Here is a 15,188-nt window from a genome sequence, read left to right as displayed (position 1 = left end):
ATTGCTGACAAATTGTTACCAGTGTATCTAGAGGCCTTCGCACAGAGTATACTCTCTACTTCAATGAGAGAGGCCCTGGTTGTGTTGACAACAAAGCCAGGGAATGACCCAATGGACGCCGCCTCCTATCGTCCCTTCTCGTTACGGAAGATAGATTTAAAAAAATACTTGTCCGGATTCTGGAAAAGCGCCTTTACCATTAATCCCAAAGGTGGATCAGTCGGGAATTATCCCCCGCAGAGACACCCTCTGCAACCTGCTACGATTGTCCCACGTATTTTATGCGCTCTGTTTAGAGCAGGATTAATATGTCCTAGCCTTGGGATATGGAAAAGGCATTTGATTCTGTCTGCTGGGACGATATGTGGCAGGTGTTCACTTAAATGGGGATAGGCCCCAAATATAGAGCTTGGGTCAAGTTACTGTACATGGAGCCGCTGGCGAGTGTTCAAATGGGATGTATTGTGTCAGAGGGGATTAACTTACAGCAGTGTACCCGACAGGTTTGACCATTGCCCCTCCTGCTATTCGCCCAGGCGATGGAGCCAGTGGCGTGTAGACTATGACAGGTGCTACAAGTTGGGTACAGTACAGTTGGGTCTGATAGCACATATAGTGTCACTCTATACCGATGATGCTATGGTTTATTTGCATCAACCCGACATACCGGCCCCAATTATGTTAAATGTGATGAGGGAGTTCGGAGAGCTCTCCGTGTTACGTGTGAATCGCTCAAAGTTTGTGTTGTTCCCTGTGGGATAGGTGCAGGAATGAAGCTCACGCAGCTCCCTGCAGCAGACCTCCAATGGAAGACCGATGACGTGCGATAACTGTATCATAGGGTCCAACAGTTCCACGCACTTAATATGAGACAAGTGCTCACCAACCTCTGCCCTTCCATCTATTTTTGGAATTCCCAAAAACTGTCCTTGATACTCTGATTAAAATGGTAAAACACACAAGATGATGGATGGAATGTTGCACAATGGCAAAACATTCACTCCCAGTCACAGATCTGGGTTTAATCCATCGTTATTTTGCTCACCAAGCCACCCCAGTTCAGACATGGCCATATGCAAATCAGTTTTGACCCTGTGCCTCATGGGAACAGTCCGGTCCGAACTGCCAAGCCATGAATTTCCTTTACCAGAATCAAGAATCCTAGGACCGGTTTCTGGCTATCAGCCGTCTTCAGCCAGGATAGCTTGACTCCAGTGGCTTAGTGAGCACGGGACCCACATCTGGGCATACCCTTCCCACATAGGGTGAACAGCAAAACACACAAGAGTTGGCAGTATGCTCAGACGTGAGTCCCTTGCACAGAGTGGGCTAAAGAACGGTGATGGATTACACCCAGATCTGTTGACTGGGTGTGAGTGTTTGATTGGTTCAGATGCTCCGTCCATCACCACCCCCTTTTGTATCGCTTTGTTCGCCATAAGTTGGCAGGGTATGCTCAGACGTGAGTCTCTTGCTCACTTTGCCACTGGATTCAAGCAAGCCGGGCTGAAGACGGCTGAAATGCCAGAAACCGGTCCTCGGAAGCTTGTTTCCGCTCCAGGGAAGGCATGGCTTGGCAGTTCGGGCTGGACTGTTCCCATGAGGCACAGGGTCAGACTGATTTGCATATGGCCATGTCTGAACTGGGGTGGCAGAGTGGGCTAAAGAACGGTGATGGATTAAACCCAGATCTGTTGACTGGGTGTGAGTGTTTGATTGGTTCAGATGCTCCGTTCATCACCACCCCCTTTTGTACCACTCTGATTAAAATGGTAGCATTCCCTTGCTATTTATATGTACTGATTAGCAGCTAGTTTTGCGCTGCTATCTGAAGGGAACGGAAACACTTTAGCAGTGTGAACAGTATCACTCTTGGTGGGTGGAGGGCTTTATGTGTTTTTAAAACGTTTTGTCTGTTTTTTAAATTCGCGCCCTGAACACTTACCTGACCGCATTGTTTTGTCCTGGTGCCCCGTTCCACCACAGTATTGTGGCTGTTTGTTGTGGAGGGCCGTTTGAGGAGCAAGAACCGGAAAGATCAACTTCCGGTAGCGCACACTGACCCGCCATCTCGGTCGGCGGTCTAGTTGCTCTACGTCCCCCAAAGCACCTATTTAGGACGAGCATGATGCGGGAGCGCCGAAGGAAAGCCCCTCTGCGCCCGGCCGCACCAGTCCGTCGCCTCTCGCCATGAGTGCAGCTCCTATCAACTTGGATAGACGCACCTACTCAAGAGACTCTCTGCTCAGCGTGCGCCCGTTAGTCCATCAGTGTACGCTCCCCTCCCTACACCCTTTGAGTGGCCCGATCAGGTGCCTCTGTTGGGGATTCTCACTTGACTCACCCATACACCTAAGTATATCCTCTGAGACCTCATCTCAGCGGTGCCTTAAAATTTTTCAGTTAAATGTCCGATCACTCATCAGGCTGAAATATTTGATCTCACTGTGGATGAATCACCTGATATATTTTTTGGGACGGAAACGTGGCTTCGTGACGATGTGGCGGCTGAGCTTAATTAACACTCCCCCCGGAATATTCTATCCACACGAGCAATCAGAACACCAGGGGAGGTGGCATAGCGGTAATTACAAAGTCCTGTTATCATTGTGTCTGGAAGAAAATCACTATAGAAGGCTGTGAAAGCGCTCATTTCTGTATTTCGGTAAACCCTTACTTTACTCTTTCGGGGTTATTGATCTATAGACCCCCAGGAAATGATGCAGTTTTTAGGAAAGCCCTACCAGAGATAGTCGGTCCACTTGCCATGGAAACAGCTAACTTTAGTATCTTTGGGGATTTAAACCTTCATTTCGACCTTATTCAGACCCAGACCATCTGCAGCCTGCTTGCTGACCTAGGGGCGTTTCAACTCCACCAGGTAGTCGCCAGCCCCACCCATGTTGGTGGCCACCTACTAGACCCTATATTTACTTACATGGAAGCAGCAGTAGCACAGAAGCAGACTCCTGTAGCCTGGTCTGACCACCTGCTGGTGGAACTATCCCTTCCAGTCCTAGATCCACCACATAAAAACTCAGAACGAGTAATTTTTAAGCGCCCCTGGAGGAAGCTTAAACTTGAGGATTTCCATCGTCTCCTCAGGGAAAACCCCCCTTGGCCCCTTCCATGACGTAGAGTCTGGCTACGACCTTTTTTGTGACTGGATCACTCGGGCGCTGGACTCCCTTGTCCCAGCAACTTGGAGCAAATGCCGCGCACAAGAACCTAGTCCTTGGTACAATGATGCCCTGATAAAACTGAAGAAATCCTGCAAAAAAATGGAGAGAGACTGGAGAAAAGATTATGACCCAGGGAGGAAAGCGCTGTACTTGGCTGAAGTAAAAACATATCACCGAGCCATCTGTAAAACACAAGCAGCGTACTATGCTAATGAGATCAAACTTAGCGGCAATCCTACTAAATTTATTGTTAAGGTCCTCAAAGATCTTGGTACTAAAAGACTCTCTGCGCCAGCTACCTCCTCAGAATCTCAGTGTGAAGAACTCGCCGCCTTTTTCTTGGAAAAGGTTTGCGCTATCTATCGTACCTTTCCTGGCGTAAGTTCTTCTAACGAGCAGGCTGTACTCAGTCTTCGCACTAACACAGGTCTCACCATCCTCCCAGGGATTACTGGGGAGGAATTTGATAAATTATCTGTTAAAGTTAAATCAGGCTCCCCCACCGATCCGCTTAGACCAGCACAGATTAGAGACTCCTCTGTGCTGTGTCTGCCTCCTTTGCGCCAGTTAATTAATGCCTCATTTGCTTCTGCCACAGTACCGACTAAATGGAAACAAGCCTGTGTGACCCCGATTCTTAAGAAAGGGAGGTGTGGAGGGTATTTAGTAACGTGGCTTATGCACCCCACCTGAAAATATGGAAAATCTGGCTGTTCGTGCAAATAGCAGGTCGATGGCCATTGACCGATGGCGAGGGAGGGTTGTGTCACTCCAGATGATTTATACTCTTGTGTTGTGTCATTACATAACACAACACAATTGACACATTTAATTTGGGACGAGGACAGTTCCATCAATATGTCCAGATCACTGCCACAGCGCGAGGAATTTGGTCAGGATTCCCTGAAGCCCCAGAACCTACTCAAATACTGGTCACTCTGTTGGCAATGACGGGGGGGGGGTCGGAAACTCATCACTCAAATATACCATGCCCTCCTAACAGACAAGCCGCAGAACCATGTAAAGATCAAGGACACATGGCGTCAGATGTGTGAATTTCCCATCAATCTGCAGAATGGTCTAAAATACAGGGAAGGGTATGGGAAGTATCAGTAAATTACAGATTTGAGCTAATCCAATACAACATAATTCACATTCTGTACCTCTACCCCAAAATCCTGCATGCTATTTGCCCAGACAAGGACCCTGGTTGTGTGCGCTGCGGACACACACCAATGGATTGCTTTCCATGTTGAGTGGGGTTATCCTCAAATCACAGCTCACTGTGATGAAATCTGGCAACACTTAAGAAGGGTCATGGGTGGACAATCCATAGGGAGCTGAAGCACTGTCTACTGGGACTAGTCCCCAGAAAGAAAAAATGGAAACTTAGCATTTGTTTTGTAATACTTGGGTTGACATTGGCTAAGCGCTGCATAGCAATTAAATGGCTGAGCACTAGACCTCCCTTGTTGGATGAATGGGTGAGAGAGCTAACGGAATGGGCTAGGGTGGAAGAAATCCATATGAAAACAGTGAGACTGGCATTTGATTTAAGAGAATATGATTTAATGGCATGGGGGAGGCTATGGTTCTTGACTTGAATGCGGACGACACCGATGACCCCTCTGCTGCAGGACAGACATCAGAAGACAAACCTCCTGGTACTGTTGGTACACGAACAAGGTGACCAGACTGTATGAGCTCTGACATGGGCTGGGTGCACTGTTAATGGTGTGGTGGGATCTCTTCTTTATTGCCCTGACACTGCAGCACGCAGATACTGTGCTACACTCAACAGGATTGACTCAGAGCGTGGGGGAAGGGGGTAACATTTTCTTAAAACTTTGTTAATTTTTTGTTTATTTTGCAGCGCATCAATGATGTATCTCCTGTAATATTGTACACTGTTGAAATGGCCCCAATGTTTTTTTTAAAAAAGAGTGCATCTGACTTTACTGAGCACAAATCAATTAAGACAGTTTCACAGCATCTGTGTCTTAGTTTATTCGATGATTTGATTTAGAAAAACAATAACCTTTAAGATTATGGATTCTAAGACTACAACGTTTGCAAAATCATTTAGAAATTCAGATAAAGTCTCTGATACACCTATTCCTCATACGTATGTAGTTTTTCATGGACAGTTTGGGGTCCAGTGTGATTCCTAGAGATTTGACGGAGCTAGCTACTGTTAGACTGCAGTTAAGAGCATCTATGGAGTTGCTCCAATCTTGCATTTGGGGTGACACTTCTGATTTTAATATGAGGAGAATTATGGTCTTGTCTAGGTTGAGTTCTAGGTAGTTAGATATAGCCAGTGCTGGACTTTTGAGGGTGGAGTTTAGCTAGTGTATTTTTCTAGCGAGGAGATTTCCATATATAGCAGGATGTCATCTGCGTAAAGAATGGAAGGAGATGTTTGCGTCATTGAGGATAACAGCGAGGTGTTGCATGTAGATATTAAACAGAGTGGGTGAGAGGATGGAGCCTTGCCGGACACCCCAGGTTATTGCCATTCTATAAGATGTCTGGTTGCTTATTATTATTTGTTGAGAGCAATTTTGTAGGGAAGATGTGAGCCAGTGTAGCACCATCTCCTATGCACCAATCCTTTTTTGGAGGGAGTCTAGGCAGAACTGGTGATCAACCGTGTCGAAGGTTGCTGATAAGTCAAGGAGAATGATCAGGCAACAAAGGTCTGTATCCAGGGATTTGTGAAGGTCATCTACCATGCTCAAAATAACTGTTTCCGTGCTGCATCCTTTTCTGAGCCCAGATTGGTTAGGGTTCAGGAGATTGTTGCTTTTGATGTGTTCATTGAGTTGTGAGAGAGCACATCTCTCTAGAGTTTTGGCTAGGGAAGGGCGATTAGAAACTGGGTGGCAGTTGCTTATGTTTATTTGAGTCTGCTTCCATTTTCAGTAGAGGCGTGACTTGCCTGAGTTTTATGCAGTCTGGCATCACTCCAGTCATCAGTGAACTGTTCATATTTTTTGTGCAAAGCGGGGTTATTGCGTGGTTGAGTTTTTTGCCAGGGAGGCTGGTAGGGGGTCAGCTAGGTGGGAGGAAGGTTTAGATGTAGCCAACAGAGCCGATATGTCCGCCTCCGAAAGTGGGTAAAATGCCTTCCAGTTCCCAGGAGCTTTGTGGGGCCTTTGGGTCTGTTGAATCTGTTGTCGTATTGAGGTGTAGTGGATGAAAGTGTGGACAAGGGTTATGGTTTGTTAATACCCTTCTCTGGAGGGGGGATATCTTTGGAGGAGTGGTTGTGATGGTACAGGGAGCACTCAATTTTCGCGATTTTCTCATTGAAGAACTTGGCATATGTTTTATACCTTTCTTCGGATATCTGAGGAGGTTTTGGTGCTGGTTTGGCAGTTTGCTGTTTGATGATGTTGAAGAGTTCTCTGGGGCGTATTTTTTCTTTGTCCAGGGCTTTGCGGAAGAAGGAATCTTTGTCATTCGCAATGTGTTTTTTATATTTCCTCTCAATGTGTTTTTTATATTTCCTGCGTTCTCCCCAGAGCTGGTCCGGGTGGTTTGTGGAAGGATCCTTTCGCCAGAGTGTTTCCGCTGTTCTGAGCGGTCTTCTTTCCATGCTCAGGTCTTAGTTGAGCCAGGATCTCGGAGGTATGTTTATCATCTTTTTTTGTTTTTGAGGGGCTAATTGGTCCAGGATGGAGGGCACCGTTTAGTTATAGTATGGTATGTTTGGTTGTAGAGAGGTACTTGGATTGGGGCGGGTGTAGTTGAGCCAACATTCTTTCTTCATGAACCGCTGGTGGGACTTGCCTTGTTTTTCTTGTCCATTGGAAGCTTTTTTTGTGTACAGGTTGGGTAGAAAGGCACTTTGTTGAGGTGGAATAAAATTATGTGGTGGTCCAACCATTTGACGGGAGGGATGCGGTCAATAGCTATTGCTTCTTTGTGCGCTATGATAGCGTCTAAGGTTGAGCCTTTGTTGTGGGTTTGACCTTTCCAGTGCTGGGAAGATTTTTACTGAGTAAGAGGTTATTTAAGGATTTATTTAGGGTATTTATTTTGTCGTTCCCGTGTAGGTTGAAGTCACCTAGGAAGATGATGTTGGCGTGTGAGAGTGAGCAGTGTGTAAATAGATCAGCTAGGTGTTTACAGACGGAGATTGTGTTTCCTGGTGAATACTAAAGATAGAGTCACTTGTAGACTAAATGGTCTTGTGAACCAGATAGAATGCATTCCTTCACAGGAAGCCAGGGAGGAGTCTGAAGAGTGTAAAATGTGATCTCTGGCTCTTCAGCTTTCCCGCAGCTCAGTTTTTTTCTTTGTAATGGGTGCTGTGGACTTCCGAATTGCTCCGAGGGACAGTGCCCGCACACTCGTAGTTCCTACATCCGCCTTAGGTATGATCTCCACGCTGGATTTTGCCGCAGATAGATCCGATTGATCCTTCCCCTTCTCCTGCCTCGCATGCCGCGGGGGCATCTTGACCACTTGCTGTTTTTTCTTCCCCAGCGCGTTCTTCAAGCTATCTAGGTTTCCCTTTATCCAAACCAAGCTCGGTCTGAACTGGGGGAATTGCTTTCTTGCAGCGTTGTACTCTCTTAGACCCACATACAGCCAGTGTTCAAAGGCCATCTGGGGCGCACAGCATCCTACTCGTTTATCAGTCCTCCATATGGAAAGCTAGGAGGGAGAGGGGATGTATGCGACTGTTCACCACAGCCCAGCAGCAGCCATCTTTCCTCTCCACCTCTCACTTTTTCCAACGTGTGCAGTTTGCAGTTCATGCATTTACTGAGAAATTCCAAGTTATATGTATAAACTTGAACTGGAAACGCATAAAAAGGAGCTCAGCTCTGGGCTCAGCCACTGGATCTGTTCATGATACCTCCCCGGATGTTGTCATACTCCCCTGCCACACAAGCCTTTCCAGATTGCTTCCAAACTCCTTCCACCCAGACACTCCCTGTTGCCCCCTTCTCCCCAACTTGCAAGTTCTTCCACCTGTGGCATCCTCTAGGCTGCCCTGGGCATATTCCTTTATCCCTTTCTCCTGGTAGCATAATTATGAGCCAGACCCCATGAGGCAGAGAAGTGGGGAAGCCAAAGGAGTTGCTGGAGATAGGGGGGCAGCACAGAGGAGAAGGGAGGTTAAAAAAACAAAAAACTAGTGCTGTGTGTTCGTGCACATGTGCATGTTGGTGAAAGCATGCATATGTGTCTGAATGCACATATGTACCTGTCTATGAGAGTGTGTGCATAGGTGAGGAGTGTATGGGTGTTGTGCCAACTTACCACCATGGGATAATGTGGGTCCTGGCACAATGGTGGTCATTTTTAGTAACTTGTGGGCAATCATGGGGTTAAGCCTATTGCACAACCATGATAAAAGCAGGCACTTGCATAGTGATGTAAATTCATTGCAACATACAGGCACCCATGGCATAATGCCCTATTGCCCACACCTGGCCCAGCCATGATGTTCCTACCTAGTAAAATGCTGGCCCTGGGAAAATGGTTGTCGTTTGTGGCAACATATAGGCATCCATGGCATGTTGCCCACCCCCTTGTAAAATTATTGACTTAGCATAATGGTGGTAATTACATCCATGGTAAGATGGTGCCTCTCTTTGACATAATACAGGTCATGAGAGAATGATGTATACAAAAAAAGTGATGGATAGAATACTAGAATTAATCTCAGTCACTGGTAATTACTCTGGCCACATCCAAGTTCATAGTTATTTTGCACACAATGCTATGTCAGTTTGAACCCATATATATGCAAATCAGTCTTAAACTTGCTTCAATGGGAACAGTCCAGCCCCCAACTGCCATGCTCTCCTTGAACCGGAACACAAACTGTAGGAAAGTGCCCCTTTTTGCATGGTTGCCCCCACTTTCTGCCAAACTGTTGATGTACTTTGATTGAGTGTGCCCTAGGTTCCTGCCAACCAGGTACCCAGGGCCTATGTTCTTTCCCTGTACTGCTGCAAAACCCAATTGGCAGCTCTCTGGCCACATGCAAGTCCCTTGTAAAAGGTACCATAGGTACCAAGGGGACTGTGACCAGGGAAGCCCTCTAAGGGCTGCAGCACTTATTGTGCCACCCTTAGAGACCCTGTACCTTTAAACACACACCCTGCCCTTGCAGGCTGTGTGTTTTGGTGCAGAATAAAGTGAAGAGTCGACATGGCACACCTGCCTGTGTGCCATGACTACAATTCACTGCCCTGGCATAGGTAAGTCACCCCTCTAGCTGGGTGCACTATACCAGTGGTGAAGGTTAAGGTGAGTGAACTCTGTACTCCTACAGTGTCTAAGTAAATTCTTAGACACTGTAAGTGTATGAATACTTTATTGTACGATTACCTAAAATCATTTACAAAAGCAAAGCATATTACGATCATGGTAAAAAACTGTAGAATGATAAAAAATGAAAGTTTTAAGAAAAACATTTGAAGTGCAAAGAGATTTAAAAGAAAAAGAGAAAGTTAAAAAACACGTACATATGCATAGGGTTGGACAGTCAGTGCCCTAATGTCAGATCATCTTAGCTTATCAAGCTTGGTACCGAATCACCGGTGGCCATGAAATACTTTGTTTATTTGTCTGTGCAATTAAGGTGGCAATGTTCATGACCATAGGAATTAATGAAGCACCACTAATGGTACTATAGATGCTCATCGGCGTACCGATTGTAGTTAAGCGGTTATTTTTCTGGACTTTGCTTTTGACATAAGATCTGTCCAGCCTTGACAAAGAGCTTCCCGGCACGTGCCAACTCCATTGGCAGTGTTGTGGTATAAATGTGCATTAAGGCCTTCTTGCATGTTCTTACTTTATTAAGATTGAATATTGCCCTTAAGTATTTGCGCCTCGGGCTTACCAACGCTGGGCAACAACAGATGATAAGCTCTGCTGATTCATTGTGGTATTGACACAGTCGACATCCTATATTTCCAGTTAGTATGGTTGACCAGTGAGCCCTATAGTCCTTTATTGGTAAGGTTAGCGGCCTGTTCTTCAAGACATTTTGAAGAGCATATCTCCCCAGGCCGGCATTCAGGTATGGTTGGCTTTGAGTGGCTTCATGTGATTTTGTGAGGCCCTCAGCGCCACGAATCATTCTGATTGTATCTATATCCCAGAACCTTGAGATGGTCTTTCCCTGTTTTTTTAACAGTTTTTTTGGGCTAACTGTTGGCAGATTTAATATTTGATCAGTTGTCAGGCATAGTGTTTTATTAGCTGAAACAAGGTACATGGCCCATCGGCTGGTTTGATCCATGAAGAGTGTTTGAAGTGTTTCCCATAGGGTACCCGGGTTAGCCTTGTTCACACAGTGGTATAGCTTCACTATGTCTTGTTTGCATTCTACATCCATTGATGTTAAGTTAAACTCAAGTCTGATCAGTGTGCGCCTTGTCGAGAATGGTAGCCTGAAGATTTTCCTGAAAGCCATAATATGTATATGCTCCAGTTTATCGGACAATAGGACCGGGAAAGCCAGGTGGCCATAGCTGATTGTTGAAAATAGCTTGGCTTGTATTACTCTTCGGATGCCCTCAGTTGAGTGACTCACAAGGTTCTGATGGATTTTACATAGTGCATATGTGACCTTAGCAGATTTTATCTCCAATGATTGGGCCTGAGATGTTGTTCTGCCGGTATCTAAGAATTGTACACCCAAGTAGGAATATTTATTTGCAGTTGCAATTATGAGTGGTCCAATGTTCTAACCCAACAGAGATTTCTTTGATTTAAGTCCAAAGACCAATACCTTGGTTTTATTTGCATTAGTTTGGAGTTTGTTTTCTGAGTTATATATATGAAGAGTCTCCAATGCCCTGTAAGTGTAGTAATGCCATAAAGAGTATATGGTACTGGCACCATAATGGCTTAACTGATAACTGGGAACTTCTCAGCACATTAAACCCAAACTGAAGCCAGTGTGGGATTTAATGAAAAGCTCAGAGGGCAACTTAGAAATACCCCCTGAAAAAAGAACTAAATCTAGTGCCCTGGCTGAGTGGCTGCTCGCCAGCTGCCACCACCAGACATGATCCTGGACCCCTGGGTCGAGAGCCTGCCACTCTCGGGGTCCTGAAACCATGCATGCACATCCTGGGAGGAAGTGCCAAGACTTCTCCTCCAGGATGGGCAGAGTCCACGAAGGGGAAGCTTCAAAGGTTTGACGCCTTTGTGAGCTACCCCAGCCATTTGCTGCTCCCAGCAACTGGCCCCCACCGGTTGTGACCCCCACTTTCGCCGAGAGGATCAGCAGGAAAACCAAGCTTGGAGGAGAGGCGGCCCAACTTTGCCAACCCTACCCTCAGGTGGGGGGCTGAGGTGAAGCACAACTCTCAGTCCCCGCCATCTTGCAGATGGGAGGACCCAGCCAACCAGAGTGAGGTTTATGCCCCCCTCCCACTGGAGGATGGCATACTAGGGGGTGTACCCACCCAAAGGAAGTGACCCATTGGTACTGACTTGTACCTACCTATAACGCCCCTAAATCTAGTATTTAGGAGCAACCCTGACAGTTGCTTCCTCAGACAAGAAGAGAGAAGAAGAAGGACCGAAGAAGCTGTGCTGAACTAAGAAGAGGAGGACCCCAACTGACTTGGCCCCAGTCCTACTGGCCTGTCCCCAGTTCGAACCTTCTCCAGCTAAATCCTGGAGTGTTATGCAGCCAGCAGCCCTCAAGAACCCAAAGGACCTACCCTGCCTTCCAAAACTAAGTTTGTCTCCCGTGAGCACCGGATTTGCTCACCAACTCTGGCTCCAGCCAAATCCGCGAGTCTGCACCACTCTGCACCTGACACCCACGACCCGAGTTCAAGTGGCCCAACACCACGAGGAGATCTCCCTGGTGAACCTGACCTGAGACATGGTGATCTCTGACCTAATCTCCAATCGACGCCTGCAGATGCTTTCTGGAGGATCCCTCCCCCCTGACCGCGACCGGAGCCGGTAAGAAAAACCAGACCACTAAAACCACCCCTGCACCCGACAGCTCACTGCCTTGGGTGGCGTAACAGCTGGTGCCCAAGCATCCCCAGGCATCCCAACATACCTCTTCAACCGGTGGTCACCTTATGAAGATCTTAGTCATTGAGCCTGCAGTGCTCGGTGCAACCGGAGAATCCACACAACAGGGCACCCGTCGCCAACCAGCACCCTGTACCCGGCCGTCCCTGTGCTGCTGTGGGGGCACCTTGAGTGCTAAATCGGATCCTCCTTTGCCCTGAGCTGAACACCAGGAGCTTTGCTTCCACAACCTTGTGGCCTGCTCGTGAGCAGCCACCAACCACAGGCCCCCTACTCCCTATTGGAAAACAATGGGCCTCAGGAACCTGGCCGCTGAGGGTGCTATGAGAGTGCTTCCTTGACCTTTGGGGTAACCCTGGTTCTAACTCCAAAAACCCAACTCCCACAACCATGTACTTACCTGTATACCGATAACTCCATTTCCTCCCATAGGATTGCATTGACAGCTTTTCTTTGAAAATTGTTCTAAGTGTGGAGTTGGCGTGTATGGAACTCCAAGAAACTGTAAATACACAAAAACTGATTAATTTACCTTTTCTCTAGGAAGTGTCTCGGTGTGATATCTAGGCATATCACACTGAGTAGAAAACGTAACTTAAAAAGTAATTGTAAAGTGATCAAAAGTGATCTAACAGTAATTTCCACTATAATCAAAGTATTTACAAACCTGTAACAAAGTCATTTTCACTAAGCTTGCTTGTATTGTTCAACCTGCTTTGAAAAGTACTATTTACACTTACCTGTGCCAGGCGAGCTTCGTTCTAGAAATAAATACAACTAAATATTTGTATACAAACAAAATGTAGGAGTTTAGTCTTTGAGGGTGTGACATCATTTCTTGCCTGAGTGTGTACAATAAATGCTTAACACTACCCTCTGATAAAGCCTTACTGCTCGCCCACACTACCACAAATAGAGAGTTCTTAAATGACTTATAGTTTAATTTTGTTACAAATATGATAATAATACCTTTATCATCTCCATCCCAATTAATTTCAGGGAGAAAACGGGAAGTACTCCAGAGGTCGGGCTTACATCCCCCGCGATAAAAAAAAAGTTAGATAATGGGGAGCCACGGTGAACTGCCAATTAGGTTAACCTCTTAAGTGCTGCGCCTATACCAGCGGCCGACGGCACCGCTACCTCGGGAGTGCTGCCGCTGGCCGTTGGACGTTCCAGCTGCACCTGCGCAATGGAACGTTCAGCACTGGAGCTGGACGTTCCAAAGCAGCTAAGGTGCTAAGGGACCTACAGGTCAAAAAGGTTTGGGAACCACTTGGTATCTCTTAGGCACAAACTTCCAATTAGCAATTATCATTATTATCTGGTGTTGGTTCAAGAAGTCTTGGTGAATCCCCCTACTCCTACAATACTTACAATGGGAACAGCAAAGAAGAGGCCTCTTGATAGCACACCCAGAATAATTTACACCACTATACGCATGCCTATCAACACAGCCCACAATCAATTTATAAGGACTGCAAAATAAGTCAGCCAGATCATTCTTAAACATGTGGAAACAGAATCAAACTAGACCACCTCTGAAAGTGCTAGACCGGATACTAGTCAAAAAAATATGTTTAAAATGTCATGCATTATAAGGAGGTCCTACTGGAATAATGCCACCTCAAACATGAAAATTTCAGCACCACACTATCGCCCTGGCTTATCGGTTTTTCTGTCTGCCTTTCTCTACATCGAACATGCTGTTGAACACATGTACTATAAAACCTACACTCATCCACATACCTATGAAGTGTAAAAGTCAAATTCTAAGTAATTACCATAATACAGTCTAACTATTGCCATAAGGCACTGCATATTGGATCAGCGGCTGCAACTTACTAATCATAAACCTATTACTGCTTGCCAGAAGTATTTAAGAAATTTGCATTACGTTGGATAGATTTAACTATTTGTGCACTGATTCTGGTTGAAAACATTTGCTTATAACTGCCGCTCATGAACGAAATAGCATTATTGTTTGCAACATTAATAGCTCAAACTTTCAGTAATGCGAGACCTATTGCATTGCAAATGCTTGTTCATTATTGCAACGGTTGGAATACACTTAGCATGTGCGACTAGGATAGAGGACGAAGACTGGCAAGTCAGAATAATACTGCAAATGTATTTCTTACACGGAATACTAGCATTCTATTATAGCTATGATTTGCACTAAAAGAACTACAATCAATGTACTGTAATGACAAATGCCACGTTGCTCTGTATCGAAAACTAATAAAGATATATTTAAAAAATAAAGTGAAAATTTCTTTCTGCTCAGTGAAAATTCTCTCTCAATCCGGAAAAAAACTAAGCCTAGGTGGAGGTAAATATAAACCGAGACTCTGCACCCTCAGCAAAAAGGAAAGAAGCAATGGACTAGCTGATCTGGAGCTGTATCATACCAGCACTGTTTCCACAAAAGAAGTAGTTTCTTATCACTTGGATGTTTAACAACTTTGTACAAATTGCATAAGTACCAAAGGGTTTTTATTCATAAGCAGCAAATTGAAAAGATGAACCATTAACTTGCATGAACAGGAAGGTGGGTACAACAAAGTGTAGTCAGCATCTGGAGATACCATTTTTTCTCGCAGATAACAGTAGTTACAGGGTGTTTTCTTCTTACCCCACAATAGCCGCTATCGTTAAAGATCTGTGGTGGCAGTGGATTGCCAGTTGATGGCCGGGAGTTCTCTGGAACATTTTCCCTCATCCATTTCCGATTGTCTTCGTTTGCTGCAATATCTTTCTCCTCATACTGGATCTTCACAGCATCAAAGAAGCCCATAACATCTTGTTGTTGTTTCTTAATCTGAGAAAAATACCAACAGTATGGTCAGTGTTTTAGATGTAGCCAACAAAAATATTTTAACAATTGTAATGAATTAGAATTGTTGAAGAAAAGTGCTAATATTGCAAGCTTTGCTTCAGTTAAACCGTATTCAGGAATGACAGCCTAAG

The 15,188-nt window shown here is 45.5% G+C and overlaps 1 protein-coding gene across 1 annotated transcript in view; it reads right to left on the bottom strand.

The window, feature by feature from the left end:
• Positions 1-15,188, bottom strand: part of SH3BGRL (SH3 domain binding glutamate rich protein like) — a 227,627-nt gene that overhangs the window by 43,990 nt on the left and 168,449 nt on the right. The window contains exon 2 of the mRNA XM_086918759.1: positions 14,854-15,039. Within this exon, the coding sequence (XP_086774885.1) occupies positions 14,854-15,039 (186 nt within the window). The remainder of the gene's footprint in view (positions 1-14,853; positions 15,040-15,188) is intronic.

This window comes from Lissotriton vulgaris, chromosome 4_1 (assembly GCF_964263255.1).
Source record: "Lissotriton vulgaris chromosome 4_1, aLisVul1.2, whole genome shotgun sequence".
In the NCBI taxonomy this organism is placed as follows: Eukaryota; Metazoa; Chordata; class Amphibia; order Caudata; family Salamandridae; genus Lissotriton; species Lissotriton vulgaris.
Note: the sequence above shows the minus strand (reverse complement) of the source record. Positions and strands in the feature narration are given on the sequence as shown.